The sequence below is a fragment of the Sparus aurata genome, chromosome 7, assembly GCF_900880675.1.
Source record: "Sparus aurata chromosome 7, fSpaAur1.1, whole genome shotgun sequence".
Taxonomy (NCBI): Eukaryota; Metazoa; Chordata; class Actinopteri; order Spariformes; family Sparidae; genus Sparus; species Sparus aurata.
The window spans coordinates 25,498,999-25,522,928 of record NC_044193.1 but is presented as its reverse complement, the minus strand read 5'-3'; the positions used below and the strand labels follow the sequence as shown (position 1 = coordinate 25,522,928).

Here is a 23,930-nt window from a genome sequence, read left to right as displayed (position 1 = left end):
TATCACACCAAGGAAACTTGGTTCACACTGTCCATCTCATTAGGCCACTGCATGCTCTAGGGTGAATCATAAGGAGGAAACTGAAGCAAGTCTATAATCTATCTTGTTGCATCAGATATACAGGTTTGGCCTTTTGCAAATCAGCAGAAGCTTTGCATTTTAATCAGAAGAGAAAGATCTACATTGACTGATTTTGTGTGTGTGTGCAAACTTCCTCGTTTTCAAACAAATTGACCATTCATTATTTTTGACTTTGTTTATAGGTGGCGGGCCCTGCCACCTTTCTAGCTACAAACCGTGTTCTGGGGACCTTATTTTCCTTGGAGAACAGTTTGTTCATTCAGTAATGGTTTGTCTTATTACCTAATAAATGTTGCAACTATTAAAATTCTGCATTTGAATTTCCTCTCCAAAATTACACAGTGACCCTTTTGAACATCGTTACAATCATGACACGGCATGTAGAATACAATGAAATAAAAAACATCATCTATCAGGGTCTATTAGGAAAATGACAGCACAATTATGTAATGTTGAAAAAGGAGATCATTTGGAATGTCAGTGTTTTATTCAGATCCACATTGAGGTCTTATCAAACAAATAAGAACAGTTGGCATTTTCAGTGCATGTAGTTACCACAATAACCTTTCCCGATTTAGAAAATGTGGGTCAAATTTTCATATGGATTTGATTCATGTTCCAAGGAGAGTGCTCTACTTTTATCAAATGTAAAGCAATTTGTATACAAACGCTGACTGACTTCAGAACATTTACAGGCCTTTAAGTGATTTCAGAGTACAAAAAAAAAACAAAACAAAAAACTGAACCACTGCATTACAGTCATCACCCCTTTTGGCCTCCAGTCCCCTAGTCATTGAGTGCCCCAATAACTGAAGAGATACTGTATTTTGATGGAGGACTGCAGTCCAAGTCCCTGCGTGAAGAAAGACATTCAATTTCAACTCTTCACACCATAAGTTCAATTGCAGGACCTTGTCAACACCCTTGGCTTCCCCGTTGTTTCTCTGCATTAGTCTGACTTCTCCTTCTCTTTCATGTGCAGGAAGACTATGCTGAAGACAAAGAGTCCTGCCATCATGGAGAAGACGCTGGCGTAATATGGGTAGGCTGAGGGGATGAAGCGCTCGTACTGAGTGTGCTGCAGGGGACGCACCGATACCTGTGATACGGAAACAACAACGTAGAGGTTAGCCCGCCATATGTGTGAGGATGCTCGTCAAATGCATTGTAAGTGAGAAGAACACCTTCCATGCCACAGCACTCAAGAAGGTAACTTTCAAGGAATATACCAATGTACTCTCTAGAACGCCTCATAAGACGTGAGGAAATATTGTTAACATCCATCTCCATTAATTGACTAATTAAATAGACTACAAATGAGTCATCTCTGGTATATCAGTCCTTACATGTGCATTTGTCACTTTCCATGCATAGAGATCTCCGTTCAACAACCATATCGCTATTTTAAGGGTAAGTAAACTTTCTGATTATCTTGCCTGTGTGGAGGAGTACATGTGTGTGTATCCCAGTCGGTTGTAGTCCACCTTGAACTGGAAGACTCCGTACACATCGGGCAACTTGAACTGGACACTATATTTTCCACCTAGAGGAAAGACAACACAGCATTTACAGTCGATGTATTTAGGTTGTAAGCAATAATCAAAATTAATTCATCAGGACTTTATATTTTTATGATGACAGCAACATACCATTTTTCTTGAGATAAGTCCTGACGAAGGGGTCGATCCTCACAAACTCCAGCTGAATATCATCTCCATCAAATGGAATCCAACGGCCCTCAGACAGCATCTCAATGACGATGCTGTACTCCTGCATGGGACAGTTTCACACTTACAGATATATACACACATACAAATACACAACCACTGATTCAGGCTACACAAACATATTCAAGGTGATGTATGTTCATATGAATCACCAATCTCAAACTCACCACAAGGTCGGTGATGGTGTACGCTGCAGGGGGAGTGGTCTCTCCGACAGGATGATGGGTAACAGCTCCCACCCTGAGGACTCCAGCCTCCTTGAACACCCAGCGAGACAGAGCCTCAGCTAACTCCATGTTCCCTGTCTGCTCGTGCCTATCAAAGACCACGACAAGCAGCGCATCAACCACAGGAGACTGATACGGAATTTTTATGAAAATAAACATTTAATTTAGTCAAGTGAGGATCCTCCAAATCGGATGGGATGTAGTTTGTTTTACTGCAGATTTGAAGTCGAGTCGATCAATAATTAAGTCAGTAGGAGGTAAGAGTGCATTTGCTGCCAAGCAGCAAGAAATATCTGCTGTGAGCAGGCAGCCTAAAAATATCAGAGTTGGTCTCTGAAACAGCATTTTTACCAAATCTAACCGCAAGTGTACTAAAAGAGAATGAACACCCTTTAAAGTCAAATGCAATACATGCTAATTACACATGTAATAAATATTATACGATAACACTTTAATATTTTTTCCTACAAATTAGCTTGATGAGTTCAAGAAAGAATAGTATGCACATACATTTATTAAAGCATTAAACATGATCAAGGAGTAATAGAATAGCTGTTCAGCTCACATGGCAACAAAACCAAAAATAATAAGCCTGTCATTGATTATATCTATGAAATATTGTCTGGTTTTAGGAGACAGAAACAGAAGGGATGTGATTAACAGTGACGACTACCTCTCGGAGCCAGGCGTGGCCTTCTGCACGGCAGAGTTGAAGAAGGCGTCGCTGAAGAAGTCCAAGGAGCCGCTGAAAACCACTCTGGCGTTGTTTCGGGCCTGAAGGCCAGCGATCAGCAGGGTGTTCTTGCCAACAGCATGGGGATACTGGAGAGCGAACACAAATAATAATAATCAATATATTATATGGTTACATTTCTTTCTGAATAAAATTCTTTAAAATCAATAATCTGATGTTATGTTCAGTGCTCGTACCTGAGAGATGGGTCTGTCAGGGAAAAAGGAATAGGAGGTAGAAGAGCCGGTAAGGATGTCCAGGACAAGAGGGTTTTCTGGGTCGGCCACCATGCTGAAAGGGCAGGTTGGTTCAGAATTAGTTGAACAATACTTAACAGGTGACACATCAAATGTTGCTGAAAAGTCTCTCCTACAGCCAATTACAGGAAGGATTCTGTGAAAAACAGACCTCAGGAGGTGATGGAGTAGTTATTTATCAATATAGTAATAACTTCAAATGTGTAAACAACATGTAAAAAAGCGAGTTAATGTATTTTCTGTTGCTATGGAATATTAACAGCTTTAACATATTGAATGTCAGGGTGTCAAAATAGAGTAATACACTTCTAAATCATATTAAGTTGTACTTACCCTACACCCTTGAACAGAATAGGTCTTTTGGTGGGTTTTCCCACAATAGTTGGCGCCTTCAGCAGGTTCTCTGGATCAGCAACAATCAGGGTGTGCTGGAGATGAGAAGGATCACTTGTAAATAAAAACATGTCAGTCGTAAAGGTTAAACTGGACATGCCTGCGGTCTGAAGAGAATGCTTACCTCTCCAGGGTCGGACACGTCATAGTTGTGATGGTCAATGACACCAGTCTTTTCCTCATCAAACTCGATGCCACATTCACTGCCCAGCTCCCTCAGGGGGTCACCTGTGTAACAAGAGAAGAGTATTAATACAGGACAATATTACGGTATCTTATTTAATATTACAGCCAAAACTGTAAACTGTAAATCCACTGACCAATATCAGAACTGGCAGCAACCAGCACGTTTCCTCCACCATCAATGAATGATGTAATAGTCTCCACGTTGATGTTTCCTCCAAAGTCTGCAGGAAATAACAAGAATAAGTTGTTTTTTTAAGACTGATTCACTGCCACAATGATGATGCATGCATTTACGTAGCTGAGTTTGAAAAAAGTACGTGAAATTTACCCTCAACTGATGGCGCAAAGATGATTAAATGGTCATACACGAACTGGCCGTATTTGATCAGAGACAGGGAGGGATCGTCAGCGGTCTTGAATGTGATGTCAAAGCCACGATCTGAAAGGAGAATTACATTACCAGCGGCACTGAAACATTGTCATACATGTCATGCACTTTTGCAGTAACTTGAACAAGGTGGCAACTCCCCATATATGATATGCATTAACTCTTCGTAGGATTTCTTGCCTTTAAATCAAATGGGAAAGTGTGCCACCCCAACTACACAATGTATCTGACAGAAAATGCTTTAAAGGAAATAGCTGTAGAGGCATTAAAAAGCCCAATGAAAGCATATTAGCAAGTGAATAATTATTAAGATAAGATGATACATACAACCTTATGCATATCCAACATCATTTGGTGGGCTTTAAGTTAGCCGAAATGAAGAGTGGCTCCGTATCGACTCAATACAATATAAGTGGCCGTAAATGCACACGTATACGACCATTGTTAGGTTGGAAATGCATTAAACTGCCAGAGGCCTGAATTAAGTTTGGCGAGACACACTGAACATAATAGCTACATGACGTTAGCAGCCTGGCTATGCTACAGGAAGCCCAATTCTACACGTTTGAGTCCCGAAGTCTGTATTCACAACCGGAGACCTGGTTACAGAACAATAGGGAGCTATAACAAGACAAAAAAAGTGTAATTATGGATGAAACAAGCACGAATCTCGCACTGACCTGCCAGACTGCGGAAGAAGATTGAATGGGTGTCTCTGATGTTGAGGTTGTCCAGCAGTACCAACGTTTTACCGTCAGCCAGAGCGCAATGCAACATGCAAGCTAACGACAGGAATAAAAGGACACTGTTGTCCAAAAGTCTGAACCTCCTCTGGCTCATTGTTCCGGTTCGTTTTTTGGACGATGATAAAGAACTGGACCGGTTCGTCTGCATGACCACTGTCACCGACGCCATTTTGCTGCAGAAGTCGACGTCAGCGTTAGCAGTCGACTTCACTTTGACCCCGAGATCCAGCCAATCACAGAGAGGAACGCGTCTCACTTGAGTGCCGCTCCGCCAATGGGAGGCAAGCTTTATTATAAGACTGACAACCACGGAAGAACACGCAGCAATGGACTGAACTAAGTAGCCATACTTATGGAATAATCATAATCAATGTAAATAATGAATTGACTTAATCACGAGTTGAATTTGCCTAAATAACCACGTTTTCTGGTTGTTTATTTTTAAAGATGCACTGGTTAACAATAATTTGGCTGAAAACAACCAATTAAATGCAATGAATGAATGTGCAATAAAAAGTTATTATTCTATATTCCCGTTCAATGCTTAATATTGCTTATTTTATAATTTAACAAATCTGTAACACACCTTTCCCAACTCTATTGCATTCCAGGAAGTGTGCATTAGCAATGTTAACCTTAAAGGAAACAAATTACAGCAGTGTTACACTAAAAATTAACAGCACAACACAAGGGTAGTCCGACAGCGTGATGATTCTTTATTGATCAGATGATGACAACCGGTGAGTCTAAAATGTAACTAATATTCAATAGGACATCTTAAAAGGCGTTGTTATAAACAGATAAAATGTCTGTCTAAGAAAAAGAAAAACAATGTAGCCAGTTTAATGCAATAGCAGGAAAAGCTGTCTTGGTATCAATGCGAAAGAGGGAATTATTCACAAGTTGCAATCACCACACGCTTCTTTCATTTCAAATCTTTTTCAGACTTAAGACTTTTTTTAGAGGCCACATAAATATACAAAATTATACACCCACAGCATTTACAGTGTTCGCCAGTACACACATACATGACATCCCACTTCTGGGAAAAAGAGGAAGTGATAATTAAACCTAAGTTAAACCTTAGTACTCCTTTACTGTATGTTTGTGTAGATAATCTCCGTATAATGTGCTTTTCATGAAAATACTTTAACTAAGTACAATATATAACAACATTGTTGGCTTTTTAAGGAAAATGTACACATCTCATTGCAGTGAACTGGAAAAATACCACAAAGGACTTTCTTTAAGATATATTAGATAATACAGAACTGTGATCTCAATGTTTTAAACATTTAGACAATGCACAGTCCTGCATTTCAGACTAAAAATAAACAAACTATACTAATAGTATAACCATCTGTGAAAGAATTATCTACAACATTTACTGGATCTCATCTAATTTCCTGAAATAAGGACTGCCGAAAACATATTTTACGTCCTTACATACTAAGGTGTTTAAAAAGTGTTTCATGTTATGAATCCAGTGTTGAACATTCCTGGCAGTCTGAAACTACGATGCTTAAGCAACTCACTTCACTTCCTGTATTTCCGTCTGCTGTACAAAATAGATATCTGTTACATTTCATAATTTCTACATTCATCTGTCCCACTACGCCTGACTCTCACATTCCATCTCCTCTCCCTTCTCCTCCTCTATCTCTACTGCAGATTCATCACTTCCCTCTGTGTGGAGCTCAGTGTGAGTTTCCACTTCTCCACCTTCCCTCCCCTCCTCATTAATCACCTCTCCTGACCCTTCCTCTTGTTCTTGTGTCTCCCCTACCACCCCTCCCTCTGCCTCTGCCTCTGCCTCTGCCTCGCCCTCTCCATCCTGGGCGCGGAAGATCAGCTCTCCTTCCTGGATGACCTGTTCAGCTGTGGGCTGCCATGTTGTAGCAGAATCCCCCTCGGTGGTGGTGGCCGTGGTGTATTGATAGAAGTCGGAATCTGCTTGGAACATGACCAAGGCCTGGGCTGTGTGGATGCGCACGTGCTGGGCTAGGGAGCTGGCATCCAAGAATTTATCACCACATGAGTCACAAGCGTACAAGATCTGGGTGTTGGGGTCTGAGAACAGAAGAAGTAAGCCGTTCACATTTCTCACATTGTGTTCCATCTAAAGATGAAGCCTCTACATCTATGCATTTACCTGTAAATGATCTGGCTCAGAATGAAACTAAACACAGTTGCACACAATATCATACTAACATTTGAAACATTTAGCTATAACATAAACCAAAATATTATAACAGCAACTGTCAAAAATGATCAAACCAATTTACCCTTCAGACTTTTCACAATTAAGGTTATGCATTATAAGTGTCATATTTGTGTTTATGCATATTGTAGGCCATGTACTGCAATACAAATATTGCATGTTTTTCATAACAATACAGTGTGGTAATCAACTTTTAGAGCCCTGACAAAGGTAATCCATGACAGTAAACATCACAGACAAATCACCTTAATCACAGAATTGCTCTCTAAACAGTTGTTTCCACAGTCATGAATGAAGCCTGGACTGCAGCTTTCAGGTCAAAAAGTCCTTAAAAACCGTATGATTCAATGACAAAGCAACAAACTCTGCACAACAGCTACTAAATGGACGTTAGATCTTATAGATCTTATCAAAGGTACTGCAGTCACAAACTTACACAAATGTTACTTAACTTAGAAAATTATTTTGTTTGTCAATAACCAGGTACTGGCATCAAATTCAATGTGTAGTTCAACAATTTTCAGTTGTGAATCACAGTGCTGACTTTATCATGTAGCAAGTCTAAGCTTCATATGTCTGTTCAAGCAAAAAAAAAACCTGGCCTTTAAGCTGCTACAAACCTCTTATTGATTCTGGCAGCCCCTGTAGACAAATGAGCCTCGTATCATAAAGATCTTGATCTATTTTCATTACTATTTCTCTTTTTTTAAACACCATTTTTTGCAAGATGTATGACAATCAAGCGAAGTCTCTATTCTGGCTATGTAAGATTAATAACTGTGATATGACAATATTAGCTTATTTAGTAATGTACACCACTGCTAAAGAGTGTCTTTTTTCTCTGGGCTGTAGTGTTAATCTCAGGATTTTTGTGAGTTGTATTTCAACACGTGGATGGATAAGAACAACTTTAATAACTACACAGCAGTAGCCAATCTTCTTCTAACTGTCTCGTTTGCTTAGGTAGGTCATATAGAGGCATCAGAGACACAACCGGTTAAATGTTCCTTGTAGTATGTTTAAGCTGTTTCTGTTAGAAGTGTTGCTAGTCGATGATGATAATAAGTCAACCAGCACACCAATTCTGCTCAAATGCAGGTGCTGGCTCAGTATGGAATATTGCTGTGGCTCCACTGCAGCAACCTTTACCTTATGTCCTGTTTTGCTTTAGCCATTCCCGATCCCATTGTTTTTATGGTTTTCCTTGCAGTCTTACCTGCTTCTTGCACTTTCTCTACTGCCTTGGTGATTTGAGCTTTCAAAGCCTCCGTCTCATCTGCAGACACTGATGCAGCCACTGGAACTACTGTAAACAAACGCATGACATGAGGTCAACAAACACTCATCACTGTCTCAGCCCTTTAATCCTTCATTCTTATTGTATTGTCCAAACAAGGTCATGGTAGTGTATGCAGAATTTGTACGGGACATCAGCATTTCCCCATAAAATCACTAAACTCAGCCTCAAAGATGCTCTCTGACCTGTCAGCTGAGCCACAGCACTGGCTGCCAGGGCCTCGGTCGCCAGGGTGACGATGTCCTCTGTGGTGACGGTGACTATGTTGATCTCGTCCGATGTGGACGCCCCCAAGCACCCATCGGCCCCTTCGTCAGCACTGCCCCCGGCTACCACCAGCCGCTTCATGCCGGCCTTGCCGTGGTGGACGGTCTTGACGTGGGAGCGCAGATTGTCAACCCGGTTGAACCCTCGACCACATTTATCACAGAGGAACGGTTTCTCCCCTGAGACAGGACAGAGTGAAGTCATCAACTGAAGATTAAAAGGTTAAAGCTGTTAAAGCTCCAGAGCCCCATAACTACCTCACACTGTGTGTCCGTACCTGTGTGAATGATAATGTGCTTCGACAGGTCTCCCACATTAACAAACGCCTTGTTGCACATCTGGCACTTGTGTGGTCGGACATTGTCGTGATGCCGAATGTGATTGGCCAGTTGACTGGACTGCACAAACCTGTGCAGAGATGGGCATAAAATTCAAAGCATTTAAAGGGTCAGTTCACTCAATTTTAAATGAAGAAAACAAACATATTTTCCAACTTAGCAAAGTTCAATGTTACTGTTTGTTTTTTGCATATCCCCGGTCGGGCAGCTGGGTCAGAAATCTACTTGTCCCAGATTGACTTTTACTTGCCCCAATAATAAAAACTGTATTATTTATTTACAATTATCACATCACAAACAAGACTTAAGTCAATAAGCTGTTTAGTCTTTAAGTAAATCTGGAAAGGACACAATGTGTTTTATTATTTTTACCACCTGCCAGATCAGATTTATCTCCTAGCTCAACATGGTATTTCAGGCCTGAGGACAATTCTTATTTGTGAACCATCATAGTGGCAGTTTACAATGAAAATTTCATGTTGGTATATTACTTTTTAATGTTAGACTACATAAAACAATTCCCATTACTCTCTATACAAGATAAGACTTTGAACCAATATCTGATGTTCTCTGTTCTTTCCACACATATTTCTAAATCTCCTCATTAGAGAAGCTCAGGTTATTTTCAGGTTCGTGGGAGTTTGAATAATGAGCCTTCTGTTACAGCACTGACTTATCTGCTTGCTGACCTTTTGCCACAGCGATCGCACACGTAGGGCTTCTCTCCAGTGTGCTGGCGTACGTGAGCGATGAGTGAGCTGGCCTGGGTGAAGGCCTTGCCGCAAATCAGACAGACGCAGGGCTTCTCTCCTGTGAAACACGAGTTACGTTATCACCGTGGCTGCTGGGTGTAGATAATATTTGCGTATGCTGCCTTCAAATTCCACAGTGTGTGTGAATGTCACGGGCGAACCTGTGTGGATGCGTTCATGCCGCTGCAGAGCTCCAGGGTCACTGAAGGCTCTCTGACAGTGCATACAGATGTAGGGCTTCTCCCCACTGTGAACCCGCAGGTGTCTCTTCAGATTTCCTAAAAGGCAGATACCATCACACAAAGGTCAGGCCAAATGCCTCAAAGCGAAGACACAGCTACAGAAGTCAGCCTCCTTTAAATAACATGCAGACAAACTGAAAGCAGCCGATGTTCACTTCGGATAAAAAATACCACTCGATGGAATTCTTTTGAAACCTGAAAATAACATTTAAATGTCTGAAAGGGTTGGTATCAGGAGGAGATTATACAGTATCTTATATTTAGAGGATCAGTTCATTTAAAGTTAACGCTCAGACGGAGCTTCACCTTTCAATGCACTGATCCTGAGTTCCAGTTGACTTTATGCTACATGTAGATTTCTGCACACAAACAAAATCTCACTCCGGTATTTAACTCAACACAGCAGGGATTTGTATCCAACATGTTAACTGTACTTCTGTTTCACCAAATGTGTTAACACCACTGATAGCCTTTTACTAACTTCAAAAAGATAATTTCATATTTTAAATCCAGACCCTATGTTAACATATTTTGGTGTTTTTGGAATTGGTCCAGTAGATTGGTCTGAGCCTGCAATGGCTGCAGCTTAATCCTTAAGAGCAACTTCCACTGATGAGTAAGTTCAGAAAAGTGCTTGTTTTTGCCACTGACGGGCTGAGACTGTTATGTGTAGTGTCTAACGACATTATGGAAAGGATCTCTACTGAGATGGAGCCAAACAGTTTTTTTGTTTAGCCAGAAGCCGTTATCTTGCTCTAGCCAAATCCACCAGACTCCATTTTCAGAAACAGTAATTTTATCATCATCTCTCCAGCAATCACCAACTCTTGTTTGGTCAAAAGCACATCTAACGCACTGAATTGTGGGTTTACTTTGCATTTTAGTCGACTGACTTTGAAGGATGATTGTTCCCAAAAGGATTTCAGTGTTGCCACTGCGTGCATGTTGCCGTCACAATGGCCCAGAATTCTTGTGTTTTGGCAGTACAAGGGGGTTTGCAACAATAATGCCCATCTTAAATTCACTTGTCAAATCAAAACCCAATAGGCAAAAATGTGCAATTTATAATCATAAAGAACCAATCATCTTGTTTTTGGGTAGAATTTAACTTTGTTGAGAAACAAAGAGTTGGCCATTTGTTTCAGTGAAAAACATCAACCTCAAAACGCAAGTTAAGAAATCATATGCTCCGTGCTATCTTCTTACCCGAAGTGGTAAACTGTTTGCCACATTCTTTGCACTTGAGAGGTCCGTCTGTGATGTGGATTTTTAAGTGAGCCTTCAGATTTCCAAACTACGACACAAACAAACACAACATCAGGCAACAAGTTAAAGCCCTCGATATGTAAAGTATGTATATTCTGCAAACAAACTCAGTTTATCTACAATGAAATATATCATAACATTTGTCTGAAAAATTGTCACAGTTTGAAATAGTTTAACGTTGTCATGGCTCCTGTTTTTCCACAAAACCGAACCCTCCCGGACATGACGTTACCTGGTTGAAGCGCTTCTCGCAGTGTGGACACTTGTGGCCCTTCTCCGTGTCGTGCGTCTCCAGGTGTCGCATCTTGGCCGTGGGGTCGGAGAAGGCCTTGTCACAGAAGTCGCAGTGGTATGGCTTCTCTCCGCTGTGCACCAGCTGGTGGCGCTTCAGGTTGCCAGATGTGGTGAAGAGCTTGCCGCACACTTCGCAGCTGTAGCGCGCCTCGCCCGTGTGGCGTTTGCGGTGCAGGTTGAGCAGGCTGATCTGTCGGTAGCTCTTTCCGCAGGTCGAGCAGCAGTATGGCTTCAGAGGGCTTAGGAGGTGAGGGGATGCTTGATTTTAAGACCAACACGTGACAGCGGGCAGGCAGGCAGGAGTGCAGGAATGTGTGTAACTCACCTGTGTGTTTTCTCGTGGGCTTTACAGGCCGCAGGGTCAGAGAAGGCTTTGTTGCAGTCCCGACAGCTGAACGGCTTCTCTCCAGTGTGAATGCGCATGTGTCTCTTGAAGTTACCTGTGTGGGTGAATTTCTTCCCACAGTCCTGGAGAGAGGAAAAGATGTCGAGTGAGCTGAACACTTTCATTCTAGAGCTGCAACGGTAATCAGTTTCTTGGTCCGAGCAGGGGCGTTGATAGGCCTGCAGTTTTACAGGGGCACAGCACCCCATAACCCCCCCCCCCCCCCATCCGCTCACACACACACACACAAACAAACACATCCTCATTATATTAGTGCCAAACAGACAAATGCACTATGAATCTGAATAGTCTTGCGTCTGACCAGTGTCCTCCTCAACAGATATATCTGTTTCTATGGAATCTGTTCCCTCAGTGTGATGAAGTGATGGTCCCTCATGTCTTTTCCCTCTCTCTTGTCTGTCTCTCTCCTCCACTTCCTCACTCTGACTTGACTGTCCACATGCATCTTCTCCTGCTTTCACCTGTCACAGGAGCTGTCAACGACTCCATTCTGTGATCATAAACTGTCTGTGATGAAAAATAGACTCAATGTGAAATTTCATCTGGAATTTTACAGGGGGGCACAGCGCATGTTTACCGGGGCATGTGCCCCGGTAAAAAGTGTCTGGCAACGCCCCTGGGTCCGAGTACATATATTTTCAGTCATAATGTTTCTGTATGTTTGGGTTGTGGAAAATAATACATTTGAAGGCTCCATACTGGGTTTCTGGAAACACTGGTCAACAACTTTTACAATTTTCTGACAATTTAAAGAGAAAATTGATAAATTCATTGTGAAAAAAACTAAACAGCCTTTCATTTTATTGCAAAGTTTTGTGTGTGACTCTGACCAATGTTTGCACAAAACTCCCTCTACCCGCAAGATTTGGATAAAACCTCCAAGCATCCCAACATTTTTTGTTTGATGCATATGCATTAGTTGTAACACGTCTGCAGAACGCATTAGGCAGATCAACTCAGTGTGCCTAGGGCCTTTTGTTACTGCAGTGATGAGCAGTGCTGTTCCACAGCTTGAGTTGATAATATTAACCTTCAGGCACAAGCTAAGAACAGCATTAAAATTTGGCAAAATGTAAACACAAAAAAAGTTCCTTTGCTCATCCTCTCCTGCACCCGGGCCTAATATTTCTCACCTCACATTTGTGCGTCACTGAGCTGTAAGGCTTTGACTCGGACCGGCTGCTCATAGACGTCGACGCCGTTTGTCTGCCCTCTCCCTCGCTGCTCGAATCGGCTCCTCCCTCCGGCTGGCTAACCTCGCTGTCATCCTCTCCGGCTTCCTCTTCATCATCATCAGCCTCCCCGTCGTCGTCCTCCTGTTCCCCCTGCTCTCCGGCCACTTCTTCTGGCTCCACCGCCTTCTCCTCAGCTTTCTTCTTTGACGTGCCTTCATCCTCTGAGTCATTGTCTACGAGGGCGACAATAAGGCTCTTGAAAATGACACACTGTCTGGAGTCTTGACTGAAAGTGGCAATTGCCATGATAGCAAAGTGTCTGCAGGTTTCAGACAGACAATTATAAAACTGTAAGTCTGTCACTGATGCCTCACTAAAACAAAAACTGATTGACAATTTCATCTTCCTTGACTTCTTATTGCCAGGAACATGTTCCTAAATGATGATACTTGGTATTTCACAATCAGGTCAAAGCTTAAAGGAAAAGGATGTTGTTTTGGTTGATAAAGCAGAGCAAACCAGAGCAACCTCCTCACCAGGCGGGAAGTTCCGTCGAGGAGGTTTTCTGATTCTTCTCCCCCGAGAGCTCATGTAGGACGAGCTGCCAGCAGATTTCAACTGTGATTCTGCAAACGAGAAAATATCTCTTAATTTTTTGGTCAAATCAAAAGACCAATACTTTATAAATTGAAGGTCACGTTATATTTATGTCCTTACTGGGTGTGTAGTCAGTGTCAGACGGGTCATCCTGAAATCCAGGAGCATTTTGTGCAGCTTTCTCTTCGTCCTTCTTTACAGAAGTCTTCTTCTGAGCAGTGACAATGGTTGTTTTAGACGGTCGCCCTCGGCCTGAGTGGGTTCTGGCTGGGCTGGGTTGACAGACAGGCTGTTGTGTTTCAGGAGGGATTTCTTCTTTCAGGGTTTCCTGATTTTGTGTGGGCTCTTTATCCTCTGTGGGGGGGCTGGCATGACTAACGCCTGCTGGGGATGCCACTTCTGCCAGGTTGCCCTCGAGTTCTTCCCGCTGCTCTCCGACATCTGTTTTCTCTTCTGGGATGTTAAAGAAAAAAGGAGATGTCTCTTCATTTTAGTAAAATATGGTGGAAAAAGTACTGGATATCAGGCTCCACAGTCTATACTCAGACTGCAACGTAAAATGTCAAATTCATGAAAATGTATCATAAATATCAAATCAAAGAAAGGTTTTTTCAGAAGAAAATTCTAATAAAAAGTGAATTGCGGCTTAAAACTGTTTAAAATCTAAAGCTCTATCTTATTATTTCTTTATAAATCAGATAAGGAATGCTGTATGTAATGACTGCTAATAACTATTAGGAATACTCATGTAATGAATGACCGTCACAGTCTAACACATTAAGTGTTAAATTAATTAATAGATGTTATTGTGATGTTGTTAACCTCATCTGACCCTTTGAACACCAGCAACAAATGGCTGACCTTATTCATCACTTGTGAAATTGAGGTCACAAATGATTAAAGTGAGGATAATGACTTAATTTTGAGTTAAAAGAGGATCGGTGCAGTGATTACAAAACACAATTATACTAAGTATTTACGCAGCCTGTGAAGATGTGCACTCACCGACAGCCAAATCCAGCGTTATGAGGGACGGAGCTGGATTTGCCATTGACTGGTACGCAGAGCAGGCGTTTGCAATTTCTTGCATCTGTAGAAAGTTGGCAACAGCCAGCACGTCTTCTACATTCTGCGAACTTAAACTCAGCTTGGCTGTGTACATGAACTCCAGGACCTGACCCAAACCTGCAACGACAGTCAACAGTAAAACAAGCCTGGTTGCACAGCAGTGGTGATTACATTTATTATTATCTAAGATTGGTTTCATGGTGTTTAGAGAGCTGGAAGACCCACCTGCTGCGTTGCTGATGTCCAGATGCACCACATCTTTCTGGTCAAGGAAGAGGGTGCGGAAGTAGACGCTGCAGGCCGCCAGCACAGCTTTGTGGGCCTTGAAGTCCACCCCGTCCACAACAAAGGTGCAGTCACACAGCAGGCCCTGCTTGCGCTGGCGGTTAAGCTGCTCCAGCACCTTCCCACTGTGCCACGGGAACTCCATCGTCGTGACGGTTCAGGGACGGTGGAAGAGGCTGGCAGAAACACAGGCACAGGTTCTGTGGAGAGCCGACAAGAACAAGAGGTCATATGTGGAACATGAGGAAAGGCAGACAATAAGAATAATAACTTCATTTATATACTACTTTTCTAAACGGGGTTACAAAGTTACAAATAAACAGCAGATAAAAAAACAACACAAAAAAACCCAAAGCAAGAATTTGCCAATACTTTCCTATAAAAGACGGTTTTAAGAGAAGATTTAAAAGTTGCTAATAATGTAGCCTGCCTGATCTCAATAGGAAAGGACGAGATAGTCAGCTCGGTCGGCAAATCAGTTTGTTCTTACGCTGGGAAAACATTCACTGGCCTTTTATTAAACACTACCCATCAGTCAGTGCTGTCCACCTCTGATATGACTGTCACCTTACAGGGAAGCAACCTCATTTTATGAATAATCCAGATGATTGACAACAGCCATCATTCCAAAGTGCGATGTGATAGTTTAATATGAAATGGTATATTAAATTTGTTTGATAGTCTTAGACTTGGGATATTTTTCATATCCAAAGGGTGAAGACTTTAAAGGCTGCATTACATTACTGTAATTTAAGAGAGATTCCCAGACTGACTCGTTCTCATACTTGAATTTACCCACTTAGTCTTTTCATCCGCATTGCTGATACTTATCAATTATTTAAAATCTAATTGTGTTAATGTTCTGTGGAAGTCCCGGCAGTCATCCTTACAATACTGATATCAAGTTATGTGGCCAAAAACATTATGATATCAGATTTTGTGGCCCTGTCCTAGAATTCCGATGTGCTTTTAAAAGAGTTTTCACAAAACAAAGAAATATGTTGTGTATCTCCGTATATCCTTAAAATATTGTGATATCATTTTATGACGATGCTGCTTTACAAAACTCATATGAGGAATTCAAACATTATCACAGTTCCACAGAATTTAAAATGCCAGTCAGGCAGAAATGTTTATTTTTTTATCTAGAACATTTTATTATGATCATTTATATTCATAATATTACTGATAGTTCACTCAGTTCTATATAATAAACCCAAAGCCAAGGTTAGGCCGGTGGCTTGTGTAAACACACAGTATTTACACCTGTGCAGTTTTAAGACTTGCTGTGTGTCAATTAAAATGTCAAGCAAGTACTTCATCTTGTATAATGTGTGTCTGGTTTGTGCTGTATTGTTAGTGAATGGCAGTAATGTGTGCTCGCATGGGTGTAACGTCAGATAACATATCAGGCTTTTTCTGAGATATCCGAGATAGCCGTAACACCAAGACTGTGTTTTAGCAGCGAGGCAACACGACCGTTCAAAATACAGCTAAAGCTAGCTCATGTTTCTCTGAGCCAGCCACAATGACACCAGAATTGAGCTTCAACTGATTTCCTGATAGCCACGCAACTACACACAACACACTGGGTCGGTAAGCTGCAGGTGTGACGTTTTGTGACTGAAATTCCAGCTCCTGTAAAGGTTTTGACCGACGGTGCAACACATCGATTACAATTCCTCCATCCTAGTAGCTTTGTTATCAGGGATTAATTTAGCGTGCCTTGACATGCATGCAGTGAAGGGGACAAGATGGCGGAGCGTCGAGTCGGGCCTGCCTTTATCCCTTGTTGTTTTCACAGCTCGTTCGTCATTTAGCTTCACGTTAGCGCCATTGTGATATAAACTGGCTCCTGAATTACCTCTTTGTTACCGCCTCCTCACTCCGGGCTGTGGTTGCTGCGCCAGGCGGTGTTACGGAGTGTTTGAGTCAGTTACGAAAACAAACCCAATCGAGTTTTTCGGTGATCGATCTTGCCCCGCTCACTCCATCCGCCACCATCTTCCTCTCTCTGATCGATTGATAGGGACCGGCCGGATGTACCACAGGAGCAGGCGCAGTGCGAGCGCGTTGCTGTGCTGATGGTGACCGCGTGGTGGCGCCATGGTGTCGACATCTGCCTGACGCGCGCCACCAGCAGCAGCACATGAGATGATGTCAAACTGATTTACACACACGGCCTAGTTGATAGCTGATTCTTTGATAAACATATTCAAAGTGCATTATGTCACTTTTTAGGCTGTCTCAAATATTGTCATTATGATATGATATATCAATGTTTATGCCATTAGACATCACTGTAGTATCAAACTAATACGGATTATATGAGATCCGTGTGTTAAGAATAAAAATGCAGAATCTCCTTCAAATTATCCTTCAAGGGAACAATAAAACAGGAAAAAAAACATTAATTTCAATGCTCTTTTCAGTGCACCATTATAAATCACATTGTGGGGTGCGTTTTAAATAATGTGGCCTTCGTCAGTGAAAAACAATCAAACCCCAAAGGCCACCGCCTGGCTCAAACGCTGTGGAGAACATTAGAGCCACATAACAAAGGCTCCTGGATTATTTTTGCTTGAATAGCGCCTTTGAGATTGTTTTCTTGTGAAAGCAGGACAGATGCCTCATAAATGCTTTGAAAGACAAAAGCTGAATTGAAGCACCTTCTATCCTGTATACAGACACTGAATGCTGCTCTGTTCACCATTGATTTTAGGACTAGTCTTGCGGTGTTCCGTCTTATTCCGTCTTTGTGCATATATTGGCCTTATTTTTTTTTTTACCTTTTGTGTGTCTGTATGGTGAAGGAATAATGGTGTCGTATCAATCAACCTCCAAAATGGATTATTGATTCCAGGCTGCAACTAATGGTCAGCCTGTTCTCACTGTTGATTAATCTGTTGGTTATTTATCAATTATGCAATTATTAAGTTGGTTTATAAAATGTCAGAAAATAGTGAAAAATGTCAATCAGTGTTCCCCAAAGTTTAAATTAACTCCTCAAATGTCAATTTATTCAGTTTACTGTCATAGAGGACAAAAAAAAAACAATAAAATAATCACATTTGATAAGCTAGAAACAATTTATAAATAACCCTTTTCTTGCAGCCCGTTTTCTATTATTTAGTGTAACATTTTTCTAACTCAACATTATACAAAAAGAAATTTGAACAAATGAAAATCTTATCCAAATGTTTTAATTACCAAATTTTTCATTTTCCCGATGGAAAAATTAACTGATAAGTGTTACAGAGACCCATCAACATGCTTAATAAAGACAGTGATAGTAACTTAAGAAAATGGTTATGAATCCATATGTACCCAAACTCTGGGCCCACACCTTTAAAGCACCATTATGTAGAAATTGGCGTTTTGTGCAGTTTGGCGCCCCCCACAGAGTGCAGCACTACTGTTGTTAATACAAATCCAACATGTCTAACAATCTGTCAGGCGTAATGTAGGTGCTAACTACAAACAAAACTCATTACATCATAACAACGATATGTCTTGAAAACTTGTATAACTTGAGTTAAAACTGTTACTTTTAAAGGTGCCGTTTTTTAAAAGCGTCGGTTTTGACAAGCTGGGAAACCCAAAACGTCTTTATATGTGTGAACGAGACTCAAAGATCAACTTTTCTTACAAATGGCGCCTTTGAAGTAAAAAAAAACAAAAGTTACAATCAGTATGTCATGCCATACCTCAATCAGAAGGCTCACACATTGCTAGATGTTTTATTGTCAAAGCAGGATCATTTAATTCACACAAATCGTAATATACAATAAATTATTTTTAAACGTGGCCATCATCAATTTCAGATGTTCAGATTTTTAGACCTGTGTTAGAGGACAGGAGGGAAGTGAACTGATCAGATCATATCTCTATGTGTGTTTATGTGTGTGTGTGTGTGTGTCTTCATACAAATGCTGTACATGTCCAAGCGCCTGTGTCTCAATATGTTACGTGCAGGTTTAACCTATTGCTGCAGAGCACTGTGAACTAACTCAGAATATAAACGAGCAACAACAGGCACGTGTTGCAGTCATGGAGCGAGAAGGTGGCATGTCTTATAGAGCACACTGCCGACTTCTGAGTGTTTAAAGTAGAATGGCTTCAGTGAAGACAGGAAATAGAGGAAGTAACATAAAAATCACAAAGCAAAAAAAAAGGGGTGAGAGGTTTGTGATGAGAAAGTGCGCCCCCTCTCTAGATTTTGATCTCCGTGCGGAAGGTCTGTACGAGCTCGTGTTTGGCCGGGTGCCGCCGTGCCTTGACTGTTAGGGTCCCCTCGGCGCCCAGTGATGATGTCACCGAGGTGGGGTCCACGTCCTCAGGTAGTTGACACTTGTGCGTGAAAGTGTTCATCACCGAACCGTCCTGGGCCAGCTGTCAAAGGCAGAGTGATGGCAGTGACTTAATGTATTGTGAATGAAGAGAGATCTACTCCCATTTAGACAGCTGTTTCAAGGTTCTGCAGCATTATGATTACATTCCAACTCAAAAGCAATGGCTTCCCACCTTCTCTGCGTGAACTTCAATCTGGTTGTTGGATGTAGTGACGATGACGTCTTCGGGGGAGAAGTCTCGCACGTCAACTGTGAACTGGTACGAATCCCCAAGAGCCTTGATATTTCCAGACCCACCTACACGCACGACACGATGAGAGAAGATGTTAGAACAGAGGAGGAGACGTGTATTTCTTTCTCAAGAATTAAATCTCACTGCATTTCCATTTATGCTGCTTGCTAAAGAGGGTGAACTCACATCTTGTGTAAATGTAAGACTTGTGATAATTACGATACCGGCGGCTGGTCTTTCTTTTGGGATTGATTGCAGACATGTGATAACCTCTTTATTTAAGAAACTTCATCATGTTGGTGAAAACTTTTGTTATTTTCATTTCGTGCGCCACTACTTGAGTGCTTTGCTGCCTTGCTGAATGGTAGAATCCATAATTCAGACTCATTAGTTTTTTGTTTACTGGGTCCTTTCATAAAATGAAATAAACATAAACTGACTAATGGTCACTTCTCTGGCAGCTGAGCTTTTTAGCTTCCTAAAGAGGCTACGCTTGCCTGGGTCTGTGTATTTCCTGGGAGCCCAGTTTAGAAAGGTAAATTATTTCTTTTGTGAAAATGACTCACTGGGATGCTTGAATAAGACAGAGCCACTGGTAATGTTATAAGTAACACCAGTGCTTTTGATGAGTCTCTTGTTAAAAAGACATACAACAATGTGAAAGTGGCTTTGACATTTTTTTTTACAAATTACTCAATTTGCACAGAGCTTACATATCAAAAAACATTCTGTGTTAGTTACAGACAGTTTTTTAATTCACGTCATCAAAAACTTTTATCCATGTTTCAAGCGTGTCTTCCACTGTACTCTATCTGGCTATACAGCATCACAGTGTGATTGTATACACTTCTACAGAGTCACTGGAAAGTCACAGTTCAGATACAGCAAGGATCGAAATCAGGATTTGTTTTTTCTTTTCCTTTTGCAAATGCCAAAATCATCTTTTTGACAACTGTTGTTAAAGAAAAATTCATGCCTCCGTTATTTTTGTGTATTGTGTACTTAAAGGTTCCACATTGTGCTCATTTTCAGGTTCCTAGTTTCAGCTTGGACTCACTTGGAATAACGGCATCCATCATACGGAATATTAACCTTATAGGGCTATGAATGCAAATAAGTTGTACAAAAAATAAAAGCCCATTTACACAGAGCATCACTGGCATTTCTTAGAATGTGTTTCTGTCCACCTGGAGATACCTGTTTCATGCTCTGTTTTTCGGTGTCTATTAACTTCTGAGGCTTTCCTCAGAAGTTAATAGACACCGAAAAACTTGGGCAGTTTACTAGATGACTGACATTCTTCCTCAAGTAGCTGTTAACTTCGTCTGCTATTTGGTCCTGTGCAGGTAGCAAACAGATTTATCAGACATCACCGAAAAAAGAAGAGTTTGGAAGTTGTGCAACACATAAAAAAAAGGGAGGCTAAAGAGAGCTGTATATAATTCATGTGTATAATTATGTGTGGGCTTGTCACTATAAACGAGACCTTTCACATTACACACATTGATTAATGCAGCTTTAATGATCTTTAAGAGAAAACAGGTTCATGGCAGCAGCAGGCAGTAACAGGACACAGTGGAGAAACATGAGAATCCTGCAGTCTGATGCATTGTCCGCTCAGTGACGACAGTGATATCCTAAACTCAGTGAAGTAACAGATCATGACCTCACACACATATCACCAGACTGGAATTGTGCGTGCGTGCGTGTGTGTGGTATTAGGTCTGACTTCACTTATTTGTTTGATTGTGTGACATCATTTGAAGTGTCTGCGTGTATGTATTTGGTGTGTACACCGGTCACCGGGTAACCATCTGGTCATTCCTTTTGCAGGCGTCATTCCAGATACTCAGTGTGTGAAGTCACACTGCTGGCAGTCTGTCCAGCATTCCCCTGCTTGCGTGTATGTGTGTGTGTGTGTGTGGGCCTTGCTTTCCCATTAGCTGCACCCACCCTCAGGCTCTTTGGTGCACCTATGGTACACCAACCATGGTTCCCAGACAATTCTGCTCTGCCCCTGAGGACCGGACGACATGGACACTGAGCCCCTTTAAAGTTCAGATGTCACACATTCACACGTCTGTGCGTGCCAGCAGTGAAGTGATACAGTGCAGTTCACAGCAGCTCCACACATTATGGAGTTAGAAGATGAACCAGGCACTGCAAAGTGAATTGTCCCCAGATCTAAATGCCTGAAAAGTCCGGAAGAAAAGGCCAAAACAGTGCCTTGATTTTTTTTTTTTACAGAAATACAGCTCTAATCTAGACTGTGTCCTGTTTCTGCACATCTGTTTTCTTTTCATTTATTTCTACACTTCTGTTATTCCATCAGACAGCACCATGGCCGCAATCCTGCTCACAAACACATTTGTCTAAACACATCCTCCACACCAAGGTCCCTTTGCCTTTTGAATTCAGTGCTGCCTGTCACCTCCCTCCTCTGAACTGTCACCTCGGACATGTTTTATCGCCGCTTTATGGGGAGAAACACCACACTTCAAACAAATCCCTTCCAAGCACACAGACAAATCTGCCTTGCAGTCGAAAGCTATCACTTCAACCTGCTCCTGCTGTCATCTCTCAAATACTTTTGTATACAAAACAAGTAACAGTGACCCAAATTTGCTCCCAACTTACTGGAAAACCCCAAGGCGTCGCTCCCAGGCCTCATGAAGGAGCCAAAGTCCTCGGTGAACAGTCCCCGGCTCTTCTCCATGTATGGGTTACCAGAGGACGAGGACGAGGACGAGGATGAAGTCTGGTGGAAACTACGCTCCGATCGATAGGCAGAGGAGTTGGTCACACTCATGGATGGCTGAGAGTGCTGGGTGAGGCAGAGGAGGAGAGTAAAAGGGAGGGAAGAGGGAGGCGGAGAGAGCTGAGTCCTCTTCCAGAGCCTTAACTACAAGAAAAAATACACTTCTGACTTCCTTTCTTTCCTGTTTGTTACTTTTGTTTAAGTCAGCTAAGATCATTTATTTTGTCACTCTCCTGCAGCCCCTCACCGTCGGGCCTTATATACCATACGGTCCCACGCGTGGTTGGGCGGTGTGCACGTGTGTCACAGCTCATTGGGAAAGGCTAATAGTGTTCTATATTTATCACGAGACGCACAGAGCGATGGAGAGAAGGGCCTGTGGTTGGAAAAGTTTTGGGCATTGAAGGCCCAGAGGTTAAGAGCAGGAGAGAGAGTGGGATTTGATAGAGAGAGGTAGAGAAATAACAGTGGGTGAGGGGGGGCAACAGTTGTCAGTTCAGACGCACTGTCCCTGAAATAGCTTCCCTCTCCTCCTCCTCTTTAACTCTCCCTGCTCTCCACTGCTCCATCTGTCTGCTTCCTCTGCTTTGTTGATGTTGAGCGTCTTGCCTTTGTCCTGAAATTGGATCCTCACGTGGTTCGGCCATTAAATGCCACACTGTCCAATGTTTTCCGTCTCATCGGAGAGAGCCTGCCTCCCACTTCGAGGCGTTTGTTTATTAAAGGTGCACTATGCAGTTTTGGGGAAGGCATTTGGAACAGAGGAGAAAGATCTTCATTAACTGATTATTTTTATGCCTAAACGAATAAAATCTCTTTGTTTTCACCGCTTAATAAACGGAATAAACAAACTGAGCTTAAAGGACAACGCATTCTCGTGCTGGTTTACTTTGTTTATATGTGGCGGACCCTGCCACCTTTCTAGCTTCCAACAGTGTTCTGGGGACCTTATTTCCCGCCGAGAACAGCTTGTTTATTCAGTCATGGAAAAATAGATTGTATCATTACCTCATTAACATTGTAAATATTGAAATTCTGAGTTTGACTTTCTTCTCTAAAACTACACATTTGAATATGTTAGACTGTGGAACACACACCGTTAACCCCTAATGATTCACTTACAAATCCTGTTTTCTCCCACTGCGCAGGCTGGACGGAGGAGAGCAAGTGGAAAAGTGAAAAATAGGGGGCTTTGCCTCTTATCGCAGAGGATAAGTTGAGAGCAAACACAAAGATGGAAAGAATGTGCTTGAAAACAAAGCCGTCAGCGGGAGCGAGGGACTTAGTAGTGACATTGCTTTGTGGCTATTAATATCTGCATGCAGAGCACAGCCTATCATGATTAGAAAACACTCACAGCTCTCCTCTCCACTCATTGCTGCTGACAGCTAATCCATTAAAATCCATTTATGGGCTCATTGACATTACGTATCTGACTTCTGCCTCGTCTTTTCAGTCGTGTGCGTATGATGACTTGAATCCGACACATTCAGCACATCGCTGGTTTGCTGACTGACACCTGAGTCCCGGACATCAGATATGTGCCATCACAGCCATCGAGGCAAAGCGAAACACACCTACAGGTCTTTTGTTTTGTGGCCGTGTTTAAAAGGTTACCCAGCATTACAAATGACACCACACA

The 23,930-nt window shown here is 41.9% G+C and overlaps 3 protein-coding genes across 4 annotated transcripts; all 3 read right to left on the bottom strand.

The window, feature by feature from the left end:
• Positions 1–614: 614 nt before the first annotated feature.
• ddost (dolichyl-diphosphooligosaccharide--protein glycosyltransferase subunit (non-catalytic)) lies at positions 615–4,975 on the bottom strand. Its single transcript, XM_030424265.1, has 11 exons — positions 4,673–4,975; positions 3,933–4,043; positions 3,739–3,825; positions 3,543–3,646; positions 3,359–3,453; positions 2,966–3,059; positions 2,709–2,857; positions 1,976–2,123; positions 1,731–1,851; positions 1,518–1,624; positions 615–1,180 (listed from the first exon to the last, which is right to left on the bottom strand). Exons 1-11 carry the CDS (start codon positions 4,905–4,907, stop codon positions 1,031–1,033), a joined length of 1,401 nt encoding a protein of 466 aa, XP_030280125.1. The 5' UTR covers positions 4,908–4,975; the 3' UTR covers positions 615–1,030.
• A 456-nt stretch (positions 4,976–5,431) lies between these two features.
• Positions 5,432–16,981, bottom strand: zbtb17 (zinc finger and BTB domain containing 17). 2 transcript variants are annotated; one of them, XM_030423556.1, is made up of 15 exons: positions 16,811–16,981; positions 14,887–15,122; positions 14,599–14,778; positions 13,714–14,046; positions 13,533–13,622; positions 12,955–13,229; positions 11,741–11,883; positions 11,354–11,654; positions 11,062–11,149; positions 9,775–9,891; positions 9,551–9,671; positions 8,801–8,931; positions 8,442–8,702; positions 8,176–8,265; positions 5,432–6,808 (listed from the first exon to the last, which is right to left on the bottom strand). In XM_030423556.1, exons 2-15 carry the CDS (start codon positions 15,089–15,091, stop codon positions 6,351–6,353), a joined length of 2,793 nt encoding a protein of 930 aa, XP_030279416.1. In that variant the 5' UTR covers positions 15,092–15,122; positions 16,811–16,981; the 3' UTR covers positions 5,432–6,350. The 2 variants fall into 2 exon arrangements, with proteins under 2 accessions (XP_030279416.1, XP_030279415.1); XM_030423555.1 differs by having other exon boundaries at positions 14,887–15,146; positions 16,811–16,980.
• Positions 16,982–18,133: 1,152 nt separating this feature from the next.
• On the bottom strand, positions 18,134–22,605 carry hspb7 (heat shock protein family, member 7 (cardiovascular)). The gene is made up of 3 exons (XM_030423557.1): positions 22,168–22,605; positions 19,471–19,595; positions 18,134–19,338 (listed from the first exon to the last, which is right to left on the bottom strand). The coding sequence occupies exons 1-3, from the start codon at positions 22,337–22,339 to the stop codon at positions 19,159–19,161; spliced, it is 477 nt and encodes a 158-aa protein (XP_030279417.1). The 5' UTR covers positions 22,340–22,605; the 3' UTR covers positions 18,134–19,158.
• Positions 22,606–23,930: the final 1,325 nt, after the last annotated feature.